At 44.5% G+C, this 14,757-nt stretch overlaps 1 protein-coding gene across 5 annotated transcripts; it reads left to right on the top strand.

Annotated features, from left to right (window-relative positions):
- Positions 1-14: 14 nt before the first annotated feature.
- Positions 15-13,013, top strand: LOC105425503 (uncharacterized). Of its 5 annotated transcripts, none has more exons than XM_025217866.2 (4): positions 15-154; positions 3,119-3,161; positions 4,070-4,345; positions 8,421-13,013. In XM_025217866.2, exons 2-4 carry the CDS (start codon positions 3,146-3,148, stop codon positions 12,626-12,628), a joined length of 4,500 nt encoding a protein of 1,499 aa, XP_025073651.2. In that variant the 5' UTR covers positions 15-154; positions 3,119-3,145; the 3' UTR covers positions 12,629-13,013. The 5 variants fall into 5 exon arrangements, 4 of the variants coding, with proteins under 4 accessions (XP_025073651.2, XP_088940457.1, XP_088940459.1 ...); XM_089084331.1 differs by having other exon boundaries at positions 8,418-13,013; XR_016141185.1 differs by lacking the exon at positions 8,421-13,013 and having other exon boundaries at positions 50-154; positions 3,119-3,289; positions 4,070-4,231.
- The last annotated feature ends 1,744 nt before the right edge of the window (positions 13,014-14,757 follow it).

Genomic DNA, 14,757 nt, shown 5'->3' with positions numbered 1-14,757 from the left:
CCACCACCACCACCATCACCACTACCGCCGCCACCGCCAGCAATAATCACCGGAACAGCGAGAGTTCGGTGGTGGCGAGACGGCCGCTCGTCGCAGTCACCCGAAGGCTTGGGCCTCTCACTGCCATCCGACGTTGGTCCTCCGATCCTTAAAGGTAAAATCCGAAACCCCTTTCGCATCCGCCCCTTCCCCCGCCGGAGATCTCGGCGTGTTCTCGGCGTTTCTCGCGAGTCCGAATTAAAAAAAGACTGTATAAACTTTCCGAAGCGGCGAATCACTCTCGAACACGATCAGACAGCTGATGATGTGATGATATTTGGATATTTCGTAATTGCTAAAGCTAAATTATCATAAAGTTGGTGATTAAATCCTAAATTTCTTAGCGCAACTAATAATAGATTTTTTCTTCGGAATTTATTATTCGATACCGCTAATGACTGAAGTAAAAAAAATCAGTTATTCTTGATTTTTATTAAAATTAATTTTATATGAAATTAGGGTAGGATTATTGTTGTATGTGCATGTGTTATTATAAAGGTGAACAAATTGAATAGATAATAAAATATGACGTTGAATGAAAGCATTATATTTTATCTTACAACGGCGTAGAAAATTTTTTAACTAGTACACATCTTCCCTTCTTACAATCTAAATTACTTTTTATAGAATCTTTTAGGAAATTTTAATTATTACATTTAAGATTTTCAAATCAGATAATTATAGAATCGCGACGCGGGTTATAGGTAGATGACTTAAAATACCAATCAAATTATTATTAAAATACTGATTTTTTAAAATCAAATTTTGATAAAAAATAATTATTAAAAAAAGCCTTCAGAAGTTTTAGGTTATGAGTGGATGGTTTATTATTAACATCATAAATGTTATTTTTACTCTGAATGCGCCAAAGCTTCTGGCACACACACACACACACACGAAACACTTCTCAAATTTTTTATAAAAAAATTCTCATAAAGTTTTTTTTATAAAAGAATATCAAATATTTCTCAAATCTTTTTTAAAAAAATTTTTTTATAAAAAAATATCAAGATGAATATGAAATTCACGTGGATAATGCTCATTGTTTTTTATTTTTAACATAAAAGAAGAAGTAGTTGAAGATGAAATTGATCTTTCACATATTTTAAAAACAAAGTTATATTTATAATCGTTATATTGAAATAATTTTAGAAAAAAAACACATTTTAAGGATTTGATTGATATTTTGCATAGCATGCTCTTTTAAAATATTTCACTTGAATTTCGATTGGTTGTGGTTTTTATAAAATACTTTTCGGTAACTTCGTCAAGTTCGCAAACGGGAGCGCGGTCTATGAAAACTGCATTCCTGTATCCGAAAATACGTGACCGTCGACGAAGCGAAAATTCGACGAGGCCGTCATCGTGAGTCGGCGAGCTTCAAGTAACAGGATGGTAAAGTGATCGTTGGCATGCTGCCATATAGAATCATTTACTAAAAGTCACGGCTATGCAATCGGAACGTGTAAAGACGAAATAGGTTCGGAGGGATGAAATTGGGTCCGGAGGGATTAAAGTTAATAATTCGCGATCTAGGACATGTAACAAACGGATACACAAAGTTAAATGATATCACATTAAATAATAAGTTATTTATTCATTTATTTGAAAAGGTAAGGTAAAAAATAAGAAGATATATTATCGCTTGTTTTGCCTTTTCGGACAAAACAAGAAAATGGAAGAATATCCATAAAGTCTAGAAAAAAACATTAAACATTTTAGAATATGCTTTATGATATTATAATATAATTTTTATAATGGCTTTGCTGGACATTTATTAAAACAAAGACAAAATTCAACGCAATAATCTACAGTCGTTTTTTTTTTCAGAAACTTTAAAAAAGTTAATCTAGAAAGTTAAGAAAGTTAAACTTAGAAAAAGATTATTTTTTTTTTTTTATTTTTGAAGCAAATTAAACAGAGACTGCTATATATAAAATTCTTTTTCGACGCGACCAAAAAAAATCAACAAAAAAAATCGCAAGGAGGGAAGTCAAGTCGGAGGGAATTATTTTCAATCTGTTCGATCGAATTTCCCCGGCGGTCCCGTTCATTCGTCGAAACGCGAGTTCGCGCGAGTTCGCGATAATGAAATCTCGAAATCACGACGAGCGAAACGCGAGCACTTCCTCGCGGGAGCACTCAAAAGCGTCTACCTACGCGCTGCAACTCGTTCGGCCTATTTATAAAATGCGACCTCGTGGCACACACCGTGTTCGCCATTACCGCCTTACCTATCATGGTCGTCCCGCGTGCAAATCAGCGCGCTGTCTAGCCCGCTTCTTCCCAATTTTCCGAACGTACGAAAAACAGGGTCAGAGCTATTTCCGCGCGAAACGGCCCTCGAAGCCTCGAAAGTGCCGATGCCTCGAACTTAGAACGAATGCCGCGTACCTCGCGTGTACGTACCGGACGTGCGTGCTACCGTGCACTTCCCTCTTCCGTCTCTGGTGGTTTCTCTCTAATAGGCCCGTTCTCCAATCTGAAAATCGATCTAGGACAAATTTGGGAAACGTCGCGAAGAAGAAGGTAGGCGTTCGATTCACGTGGCACACCAATCAGCCAAATGTTAATCCAATCGTAATTCTTATGATCTCTCTGAAGATCAGGTTCGTTTGAATACGCGATCGTATTGAAATTCCGAACTAATTAAATTTAAATTCAATTTTACAAGATTTAAATCGCCAATGTCTCATCGTAAGTCTATTAATCGAGAAAGAAATATATAAACACATCGACGACGCACACAAAATAGGAACGCACACATAGTAGGAAAAGTAAATTTTTATTTATTATAATTAAAAAAAATATAATTTTTTAAATATAATTTTGTAAGTTTGCGGCTGTATATTTTTTTAATAATTATAAATTATAAAACTTCGCATCACGCTTTACGTCGTTAGTCATTGAATTAAAGTAAATTTAGCAGATGACAAGTATAAAGTAAAATAAAAAAGATGGAGAAATAAAAAAAGATCGAGTGGTAATTCTTTTCTATCTTAGTAAGAATTGGTGATAGGAACAAAGTAAAGCTGCAGTCGTTATTATTGTTTCGTAACAATTGTGTTTACCTTTCCAGGCGCCCAGTCAGAGGCAGCGTGCCGGAATGTCGGGGAAAGAAGGTGAGGGCCCCTTTACGAGCTCCGTCACGACCATGTTGTTTGAGTATCATCGATAGATAGATAAACGAGTGTCCGTGGAGGAAGTCACGGCAAGTCACGGGCGTAATTCAGCGTATGCGCGCAAAAATGTAATGTTCAATATATGATACAACGGTAAAAATGTGTAACGGAATGCAGAGCGTATTAACCCAAAGACTCTGGACGATCGCCCTCTCGCACGTATCAAAATGTCTACTACCTCTGTCTACTGCCTCTGGGGGGTGCAAACAGTTTACATCCTGTTACATCGCATTTCCGCGATTTATAATGCCGCTGTGTTTCGCCGCTGCACTGACGATTGTTTATTAACAAGAAGCGCTCGCCGAGCTACGTCATCGATCTTTTATAAAAGATCCTCCGCCTGTCTGCGAAAAACGGCCAAAAATAATAAGAATCGCGCACACTTGTGCCTCTCACGAATCGAACAGAATTTAAGAGACTGATCACGAGGCACAAGTTTCCAATATATATATATTTTTATACGTCTTATTTATAAAAATATGTCCTTTACTTACTTTTAGATTCGACTAATGGAATATTTGAAAGACATATAATAATAAGAAGTCGTTGCATCTTATTTCGTGTAACGAATCAATTTTTTGAGTTACAGAAATCGGATGCGATTAAAAAAAAAAAAAATGCAAGCCTGTCCAACGATATTTAATATCGAGCATTAAATATCTCTCCGCTATGACGCACAAAATTTCACGACTAACGAGCATCGAGGACTTTAATTTTTCAAGCCATTTGTTACATTTCACAAAGAAACATCTTTCATTGCGGATGATCGCTTCTTATTTCTTTCCGATTAACGAACATGCGGGTGTATCGTTGGGCAATTATTATAACTTCAACTTTCGCCTTTGCAGATCCGCAGGACGCGTCGGAGCGGGATGATGCTCAAGATGAAATCACAGAAATCATAGAAACAGCAGAAAGCAGCGATGAGACGAGCACGATAGAAGAATCGGATTCAGAGCTGTTGGAAAAATCGTCTACGAAGGGAGGGTCGGAGGAGGAACGAGAGGAAATTAAGGAGAAGGAAGAAATAAGGGAGATAGAACGAGAGGAAATTGAGGAGGAAGAAGCAACGGAAACGCCGAGTCCTCAAAAAGAGACGCAAAAAGAAGAAACGTCGGTCTCAGGTAATTGACATTTTAATTCTAAGTCAATCATCGAAAAAGTAAGGAGAGATTTTTAATACGGCTCAACTTTGAATACGAAAAAATGCAGAAAATTATTGGACGCCAAGTATTACGAAATTCAACGTGACTATTTATGTTATTATAAAGTAGTCAAAATAGTAAAGCAAACAAAAAGCAGCGTCACCGTATATTAACGGATTTGTAATGTTGATTTGAGAATTGTTGGTCACAAAACAAAATGAACAAACTGAAATCGTACAGTTTATCCTTTTTGGACGTATTGATTAAAACTTGATAACTTGATAAGAGAAGAGATTTTGAAAATGTTACACGTTACACGTTTGTAACACACTAGGATAACGATACATTGTGTGCAAAGTGTGTCATTGAAATAGTGCACCAGAATTCACAAGTGCACTCTCCGGTTTCTGCGAATTTCAAAATTTGGTCTCGTGCCATTTTGTTTTTGTCACCTCCTTCCAACATTAGGTGCCCTGATATAATTAAACTTGGGGTTGTAAACTCGGAGAGGGATTAAAGCGCGCGCGTTGAAAATAGATAAATAATGCAATACATTATATGTACGTGGTATCAAAATAAGGAAAATTCGCGGAAAACTTCGCGTTTTCAAGAACTCGGCTCAAATCTTTAATTTAAAAGAATTAAATAAAAAAAAAAAAAAAAAAAAAAAATAAGGAGCGTCTTAAGGAGCGTCTACTTGACATCTCGATGCAAAATTGGAAAATCCACGCGTTAGAAATTAAATTCGTTGGAATTAAATTTCTTTGGGGACATCTCGCGCCGATTAAAACGGAAGTTCTATCGATTTGAAAGAAATTTAACGCGCAAACTCACGCGGCTCGTTGATCGCGCGTGTTTACCCCATCGCGCTTGTCGGAAATCCAATCGGCGTTGCTCACCAAGTTGTCGACGTGTTTGCGTTAGCGCTGCCATTATTCGCATAGACGTTTCAGGCGTTTATTTGAATAGCGACGTCAGCGGATAGTTCGGGCGCGGATACGCAGCGCGGATCTGCGTTTCCGCGGTATGTTTCAAGGAAATCTAAACTTTCGTTACTCGCGAACTATTTCGGTCCGCGCCACAGGTTCCCGCGTTATTTACAAATCTTACGTTCTCGCAGCGATATACAGTTACATAGCTACCTGACTACTACAATGGAAATGCCCGATATAAATTCTTGGAGTATGAAATATCGCAATCGTACAACAAAGACTAATGGCGCTTTTTAAAAATAGTATTATCGACAGGGACAAAGGCGAGAGTAAGTGAGAAAGAGAGAAGAGGGAGGGGAGGGGGGAGGGAGGAGGGGAAGAGAGAAGAATATAAAAATAGTATAAACAATGCGCTCAGACCGGAACAATGAACGGAATGAAAGAAGGTAAAAGTAGTACGAGGAGAAAGAGAGCAGAAAAATTGGCACAAAGGCGATCCAGTAGAAGAGAAGTACCACAGGCTAGACATTAGCGTGTTCGGAATGTATAAAGCGGAAAATTTGTACGGTCGCTTCTCGCATTTTGGTTACGGATGGTTACATTTTGGAATCGATGCGAATTCTGTTAAATCAAGAAGCGTCATTTTGCAATCCGATGTCATGTTTACAAGTTTCCGTAGCAAAAAAAGCTACGCTACAAAAGTTTTTCCATCCGGAAAGAGAAATGGAATGGACGGATGGAGTAAAGTAGAACACAACACAACTAGGCTGCAACCAATGTTATGTATCTACGCGCGCATCCGTCCGCTGTTTTATCCCATTTTTAAATAACAGATTAAAGAGAATATATCTTCGGATTATCCCTTATAAGTAACGTTTAATTAACAAAAGATGAACAATAAGTTATTTACCGGTTAGTTACTTTTCAATCAAATTATACAATGACAATTGTATGATAATTAAGTTGTCTACAACTTAATTTCAATCAATGTAGCATGGAGTTGCATTAATAACGGTGCAATAATAAATAACGCAACAAACGTGATCGATTGGCACAGACGGGCGGGAAGCTGTTATTAGACGGTCCCCCCCCCCCCCTGCAAAATCGCGCGATAAAGAAACGCGGGAGCGTTTTCGGCTTCGGCTGACTTCGGCTTTGTGCGCGAGTAGTTTCGCGGCGTGCGCGAGCGCGTTTCGCCTCGCCTCGCCTCGCGCCGCCTCGCCCCGCTTCGCTTCGCTTCGCGCAGCAGCTGCACAGGCGTCGAACGAGCGACCGAAAATAAATCCCGCGCGGAGAGAATCCCCGTACGTTGTTTTAAATAAAGCGAGCGTGCGCGCGATAGCCGAAGCCGGTCAGCGCGCGATCTCCGCTCGCGTGCGCCTCTCCTCTCTCTCTCCCCTCTCTCTCCCCCCCTCGCTCTTCATCTTTTTCCCGTTTCTCTTTGCGAGCCGCGAAGAAATCGCGCATCCGCGTGCAGCAGCAGTAGCAAGTAGCAGCGGACGATCGCGATCGGGGTAAAAATACCGTGTTCCGATAACAAAACTCACTGCTCCGTGGCTTTCCCTTTCTCGACATTTTTGGTCATTGCGATCGATCGTGGGGATGCGCGGTCGTCGAGATCGCGCAACCCCTAAAGGAGGAAGATTAAAAATGCAAATCGTTCGAAAGCGATCGAAGCGCGGATCCGCGCGCGCGACGAACGCGACGCGCGGGACGGATTGTCGCGCGCGGAACCGGTTGTTTTACAATGCTTCTAACAAACTGCCCTTCCCGCGTCCCGCGACCCGCTCCCGGCGCGTGCGTCTCTCTTAAAACGCGCGACTCGTTGACGTGCCGAAGAGAGACGTGCCGTGGCGGCCGGACGTGCGAGGTCTTTGACAACGCGCGGTCTCTTCGTCAGGCGATAAGCGCGAGCGAGTTACGTTGGAAGATCACGGTGCTGAAATCACGGTGTGAAAATTACGCGTTTCTTTTTTCTTTTTTTCCCGACTTTTAGCGTGTGAAGAAGTGTCATTTTTTTTTAAATTTTTAATCTAACGTTCGAATCGATACTTTTTGGTAGGAAGATAGTGTTTTTTTTTTTTTCAGTTCTCCGTATATGTTGATGTTATACTTTGTCATTGGTGTCATTTCTTCTAGTAAAAATTTTTCGATAAAAATTTTACAGAGTAATTTGTGTTATTTACACGCCTCCCCTTTCGATTGCTACGATCGATATTATCTACGCGATATTTGTAGTCCGAGCGTAAGGCGCGACTGACACGACACTGGTGCTTTTGGAAATGAATTTTTCATGTTTGGAGAATCTTGATGACGAATGTTGTTAGAACGATAAACCATTGTAAAGTAATTTTAGGAAGAGAGAGACAAGACGCGAGTGTGCGTAAACCACCGACGCGAGTAATCGGACGTACAATCTTCGAGAAGCACCACTTGTCAAGATTTACGCTCGGACTCTTCAATCGCGGATTAAAAATAGCGTTCGTTCTGGCAGAAAAGCAGTGAGTTTTCTTCCGCTATTCGACTAGCAAAGGAGGTTCGATTTCGCCGCCGGTACGGTTTCTCCGCGTATTCAGAAAATATAATAGGTACGTGCGTAATTTATCATGCTTGCGTAATTTTAATCCAACGCTACAGAGTTATCTGCTTAGTTATACAAGTTTTATATAATTTTTATATAATAGTTTACATAAATTATTATTTTGTTAAATATTACAACGTACGGAAAAACAAAATAAAATACAATATAAAAAAATGAAATATATAAACTATATAGTTACTTACTGGACAGTACACATATTTACTCTTGTTACATAACAGTCCATTATTACATAAATATTACGTACACAACATGATGGATATAAATCGATAAAATTGGCCATTTTGAAAACCTAACACAAATAAATTTACTATTGCTCTCGGTGAGAGAAATCAGAAGTCAAGAAATGATGAAAACGCAATAATTTTATTCTAATCAAAATTTATAAATAAATAAATAAAAAAAAAACAAATAAATAAAAACCAAATATATAATTTACATCTTACGAATAATCTTAATTAAATAATCTTAATGAGACTAAGCGAATGATTTCTGAATTACTCGATTTGTTCACCCACAGCAGAGCTGGCGACCGTCACGAGAAGCGCGTCGTCGGACGACGGCGTGCCGGTGTCGGGGGTGGTCGCGAGGCAGGCGGAACCGGGTGTTGGTGTGCCATCGGCAACTACCTCCGTCGGCGACGGAGACGGAGAGCGGCGTCACGTCAGCGGCGGTGCCAACGCGGTAGTCGGTGAGTGGAATTCATTGCCGGTACTGGTAGAACGTCTGCGCGAGGCGCTCGAGCGTTCCCTGACAGCGGGTGGCCGGCGAGGCGGCGACGAGCCGACGGCGACGTCGCCCGTCGCGCCCGGCGAGGGGGCCGGTGACCGGATCTGCGTGCGCCGTTCCATGGAACAGGCGTTACTCGGCGGCGACGGTTGCGACCACGACGTGCCCGTGTCCAGAAGGGACGAGCTCAAGTTCCTGGAGGATCTGCTGCTGTCGGACATCCAGACCGCGCTATCTCGTTTACGCGAGACTCTCGAGCGTACGGACGTCGCGACGCTCGCGAAGCACGGCGGGGTGTCGGATCCCACGAGCAAGCTACACCTCCTGCGACTGGTGTCGAGCCTGTTGTCGCGGCTGCAGGTGCCGGCGGAGGAGAAGGAGTCAACGGGTAACAACGAAGGCAGAACGATCGACGTCACAGCGTGGCAGAGTGGTGGCGTGCCGCCCGGACGAAGACGGCGTCCCGTCAGACACACCATCGGCGTCTCCGCCGAGGAGATCGCGCACGCGAGAAGGCAGCTGGAAGAGAGCAGCGCGGATCTGGTGAGATTGAACGACCAGATATTCGCGACTGAACGACCGGAGCCGCTGCTGCCCGCGTTACGTAACGTGACGAGCGGTGAGAAGCCGCACGTCGAGGAGATCCACGACAAGTACACAAAGGACGTGATTAATCAGCGTCAATCGTTCCTTGACAAGAATAAGGATAGCGTATATCGACCGCTGGTTCCGCCGCAGATTAATTACGTAGATCGGCCGGTGGTCGCGACCGGAACGGCGGATGACTCGAACACCCATCAGACTCATCCTCAAGGTGGCGTTGATGGTCACCAAGAGAAGGTGACTGACGACGAGGAAGCTGCGATCAAGAGGGCGAGCGAGGAGCAAAGTCGGGTAACGAAACTCGCGGCGGTGCTTCGGCAACGCGCAGAACTGATCAGCGCCGGCAAATGCAACAACAACAACAACAACAATAAGTTTGCGGCGAAAAAGTCAAAGATCAAACGTGCTAATACCATCGACATACCAAGCTATCTTAAGCTACAGGCCGAGAGCCTCGGCTACGACAATCCCGGTTGCGTACTTCTGCGACGTCCCATCAACGTGGGCGACAAGATCAACGCGAATGCGTCCAATCTCGGTGTGCCGTCGTTTCACCCTAGAACGGAGAACGACAAGAAGTTCCTGGCGCTGATTAGCCGAAATAACGAGACGCAGGCGTACAACGCCACGCCCGGTTTCGTCAAGTCCTTCGGCTACACCAAGACGACGGACATGTCGTCGTTGACGAACGAGAATTGGAACAGTCGGTTCTCGAATATCAAGACCGCCTTCGATAAGCCCTCATCTACTACGAATGACGGCGAGAAATTATCACCCAGGCTGCAAAGCGTCGCGAAACGTTTTCTAGATACACCCCAAACGTCTCCTCAGGCTTCCGTAGATCCCAAAAAGACACCTTTCGGCGGTGGTATGGCACATAACAATTCTCCATTCGCGAATGCGAATGCATCGCAGTCAGATGCGGGCTTCAAACATGCGCCTTCGTCGCTGTTTCGGAAGATTGAAAAACCGCATGTCCCACCAAAGTCCCCACCTGGCCACTGGCAGAAGAACAATGCGCCACCTGCCGGAAATTCCTTACGCGAGAAAGCCAAGATGTTCGATAGGGATAGCAACGTTCAAGCCCAGCCGCCATTGTGGCTTAACGCGAACGAGAACACCCAGAAGTCCGCCTTTCCACGGCCACCCTGGCTCGAACACGATAGAAACGAAAACAAGTCGAACAACATGGTCACCGAGAACGGACGGCTCGATTATCGCCAGTTCTGTAAACAATTTGCACCCTTTATCGGCAAGAATGCCGCTCCAGAGACCAAAGGCATTGAGGAATCTCGCAAACGTAACGAACACGTGAATGTGCATCGCAAGAACTTGGCGCCGGCGAACGAGAAGCTTGGTGTTGTAGATGGAAAGATTTCCTTCAGAATGTTCCCCGAGAAAGGACCACAGGTCCAATATCGTCCAAGTCAGCCGCATCACACGGCTGAGGAACCAATTCGAGACAAGTTTGATTTTCGCGGCGAGAAGGATGTCTTTGAACAGCCAGATACCGTATGTAATAATAAGGACTCGTTCGGAATTGCATTCATAGAAAACGCACCGGTCGACGCGACTCTCAGAGGTAGTTCGTCCGTGGCCATACAGACTGGTGTCAACGGCGATAATTATCCCGTGGAGGCACGCGTGTTTCGAGTTGTTCCCAAGGTCGCGAAAGGACCGCCGTCTACGTACAATAACGCATCTGTTCAGACCCACGACGAACCAACAGTGGAAGTCAAGGAACCCTGGATGCCCCCTCGATACGACGATACCGCTTCGACGTTAGATTTGAATTATCGTCCAGCCGAAGATCCGAGTCATTTTATTCTGGATCAGAATCGAAATTATGACGTCGCTTCGCGAAACGAAGTCCTGCCCTTAACGAACAAGAACGCGTGCGATCTCGTCAAGGAAGACGCCATTCGCGTGCCATATCCGACGGAGAAACTTCCTTTCCAGGCGATTTCTGAGCATCGATCACCGAAACCGACCTTTCAAACGAGTCCGCGATGCGAAAATTCTTTCCTCTTTCCTAAACCGGCAATCGATAATCGATCGCAATATCCAAACTATATCCCGTACGTTAAACCCAACACAGATCCGTTCGAGGAACGAATATCAAGCGCACTGCAAGAAGTCGACAAGGAAGATCCTCCATGTATGAGCGATGGTGTCCTGCCGGAAGAAGAGAACATCCAAAATCAGGATATCAGTGCGGACGCTGGTGTAGTCACGCGATACACTTGCGCGATCGCAACTGTCGCGTCCGCTGACGTTCCAATGACGCTCAATATCCCCGATACCAGACCGGAATCTGGATCCTCACCATCCTTATCACTCTCACAGCTCTGGTCGCAGCCCAAGTCGACCGACAGTGAAACCACCACGACCGAGGACGACGAGATACGACGACATAACATGTTGCAGCAGAGTCTGGTCCGTCGATTGCAGAACGAGCGAACGACGCTGAACGATCATTATGTGCCTACGACCGTCAATCAATCCACCAGTTGTAATCAACCAAGCGGTTATAGTCAGCCTCTGAGATTTCAACCACCCGAGATGCCGAAAAGACCAGAATTGCCGAGAAAATCGGAACTACCGAAGAAACCGGAACCGCCGAGAAGACAGGAGTCACCGAGAAGACAGGAACCGTCGAAAAGGCAGCAACCGCCAAGGAGATTGGAGCCAGCGACAGTTGTCACCGGTTTGCTGTCGGTAGCACCGTCCTCCGGATTCAGCGCGAAGAACCGGATCACCGCCCTTCGAGAACAGTACGAGCAACCGAGCGGCCAAACGAAACCCATCCAAAAGGAACGCTCGCCAATTCCGAACGGCGCCAGCGGCAGGATGGACTCCAGCGACGAGTATCTCGTGTCCTGCACCAACAAGCCGTCCAGATCCATCGTCCTGTCAAAGTCCGAGTCGTGGCATCAGCTGGCACTGTCTAAGGGTCATCACGCGTCCCCCTCGCGTCCGTCACAAGGTAATTTACCGCCGCAACCCTTCGCCAACGTCGGATCCTACCCTCCAAAACCGCCCAAGCCAAAGTCACCGTCGTCCTTTAAGATGAAAAAACAGTACGAGGCGTCCTCGGACAGCGTGAAAAAGATGGAGGACAAGATACGCAGGTATTTCGACAATCCGGCCGGTGATAACGCCGCGGAAACGCGGGACTCCAAGGGCAGGCGCTTCTCGTCGCGCGACTCAGTGAAGAAGGGTGGCTTGATCGGCCTGTCCAGAAGTCGCACCATGCCAGGAATATGCGACGACAGTCTGCGCCTGACGATACCTGCGGTATCACAGATTTCCGTGGGCAGTCTCAACAGCGCCGACGTGGACAAAGTGTTCGACGACATCTTCGAAGAGGCTACGAAGGCCGACGATCATCGTTTCTGATCGGCCAGTGTTTCTCGTGTCGTAGTACCCATGGGTACGACGTACACTTGGGAAATTTGGTGGCGGTAAAAGTGACATCCGGGACGTTCGCGAGTACCCTTTTCACGGGCGACATGTCTCGCGCTGCGAACATCATAATGAAAACACCTCTGCGATCGCCGCAAATGCATTGTGTAATTGGCCAAAGGTGGATCGCTAAGCTGCGATTTTGTTTACTTTAATTCACGTGCCTTGTCAATTGCCGTGGTCATCCAGGACGACGCATCATCGCACACGTAGTCGGTTAATCAGACTGTTATTTACGTTGGGAATTAATATACGATTGTATTTCGTTTACATAAGACTACACAATTTCACGTAAATATTAACTAAGCTTCAAGGTCAACTCAGAGATTTAGCTCTTTCTCTATTTCCCTCCGAGCAGGCTTCGACTAGTACTTATAATTCATGAGAATAACGGCCTATACTGATACTCTCCTCCTCGTAAAAGTGAATTTATTATCTAACTTTTATATAAAATGCTACGTGTTTTCTTTAGAATCTATGATTTAGCCATCTTTCATTCCCGTAGATAATTTGAATGAAAAGAAAAGGCTGAGCGTAGATACATTAATGAGCGTTTGTACGCGCCTGATGAGACCTGGATCTACGATCTAATTGGCTGTGTATAACTCCCGGGATTTTTTTCACGATCGCCGAGATCATTCTAGGTTTGAAAATCGTGCCGAAGTTTTTTTTCGTGTACTAGTTGATGACGTTACGACGGTAGATCTAACGGGTTTACTGATTAGAAACCGCATCTTTGAAGAGCAGAAATGTGTGTTTCGTCGGCGCCGTTTCCCGATACCGAAGCTGCTACACAGCTGCTCTCTACGAAAGCGGCACGTTTCGTGCAACCACGGCGGAATTGATGCCAGTACATGGTCTTCGTCCATTACGAGAGACGGTAGTGGAGATCGATGCAACGACCATCATCACTCTTCGCCCCTCTGGTGCCATCCACCATCACTCTTCGTTCTGCCCGCCCGAGATCGCCTCGCGCCTGGCAAAAGTGGGAAAAGTCGACGCTGCGGGGAAAAAGCTCGACGCGTCGAGCAACGCGAAGCCGCCACGTGAAATTCGATTTCTGAATTCAGAGAGAGAAAATAACAGAGAGAACACCGCGCGACGCATCGATTTCGACGCGCTTAAAAAAATTAATACACTTGCTTACTTGAAATCAGTCGCAAAATCAGTCTCGTAAATACGTATAAAGCAGACGTTTTACACGCGCGTGATCCTCACGCGTGTCGCGTGGCACTCTCTTTCCCTTCCTTTATTTTTTTTTTTTCTTTTCTTTTCTTTTTCCAACGTCCCCTTTCTCGTTCTCGAGAAAATCCCGAGAGTCGCGAGCGCGGACGGAGTCCGCTAAGAGGACCATGCCGATCCCCGAATAAAGCAGTGAGTCACAGCCCTTGTTTTTTGTTGATCCGTTTGTTACGTGCAGCGTGGCGCAGCAGTTTGCGTGCACTGCTGCGAGTGTGTCTAAGAGTGTAATCTCTGTGTGTAGTGTACGCGCGCTGGTACAATTGCGGAGCATAGCGATGCTGTGGTGGCCCGAATAACTCGAAGCTCCCCCGAATCGGACCTCCCGAGAGGTCTCGTCTCCTCGAAAGCAGGAGGAGGCTCGACGAAAATGTTGAACAATTTTTCACCACTCACAACGTAGCGCGAAACACGTGGAATCACAGCTGCGTATATACTTTGCTGCAGTATTCGTGGAACGCGTTTAACTTTTCCTCTACAACTATAATAATATCTTTCTGAGAAATTTAATTTAGAGAAAACTTAGAGAAAATCTTTCAATCTTTCGTGAAATACTTCGTGACACGTTACACGACTTATAATTACAACTACGTATTAATAACGGTATCATATTTACCATTTTCTCCTTCTGTCTTCTTTTTATTTATATACTAATTCGAATTTTGAATTAAATAATAATTAGTTTAAATATTAAGCTGAAATTTCGTTCTGACATTTCGTTCAGCAGCTTTATTCTACTTTGCAAATATTTATTTACAATACGCACAGTTGAGCTTTAGAAGCAAACTGGAAATAATAAGATTTTGTAACCGTACGATATTTTC

The sequence above is a fragment of the Pogonomyrmex barbatus genome, unplaced genomic scaffold (assembly GCF_055798465.1).
Source record: "Pogonomyrmex barbatus isolate J1 unplaced genomic scaffold, ASM5579846v1 scaffold8, whole genome shotgun sequence".
NCBI lineage: Eukaryota > Metazoa > Arthropoda > Insecta > Hymenoptera > Formicidae > Pogonomyrmex > Pogonomyrmex barbatus.
The sequence above is the reverse complement of the archived record's forward strand: the minus strand, read 5'-3'. Positions and strand labels throughout refer to the sequence as shown.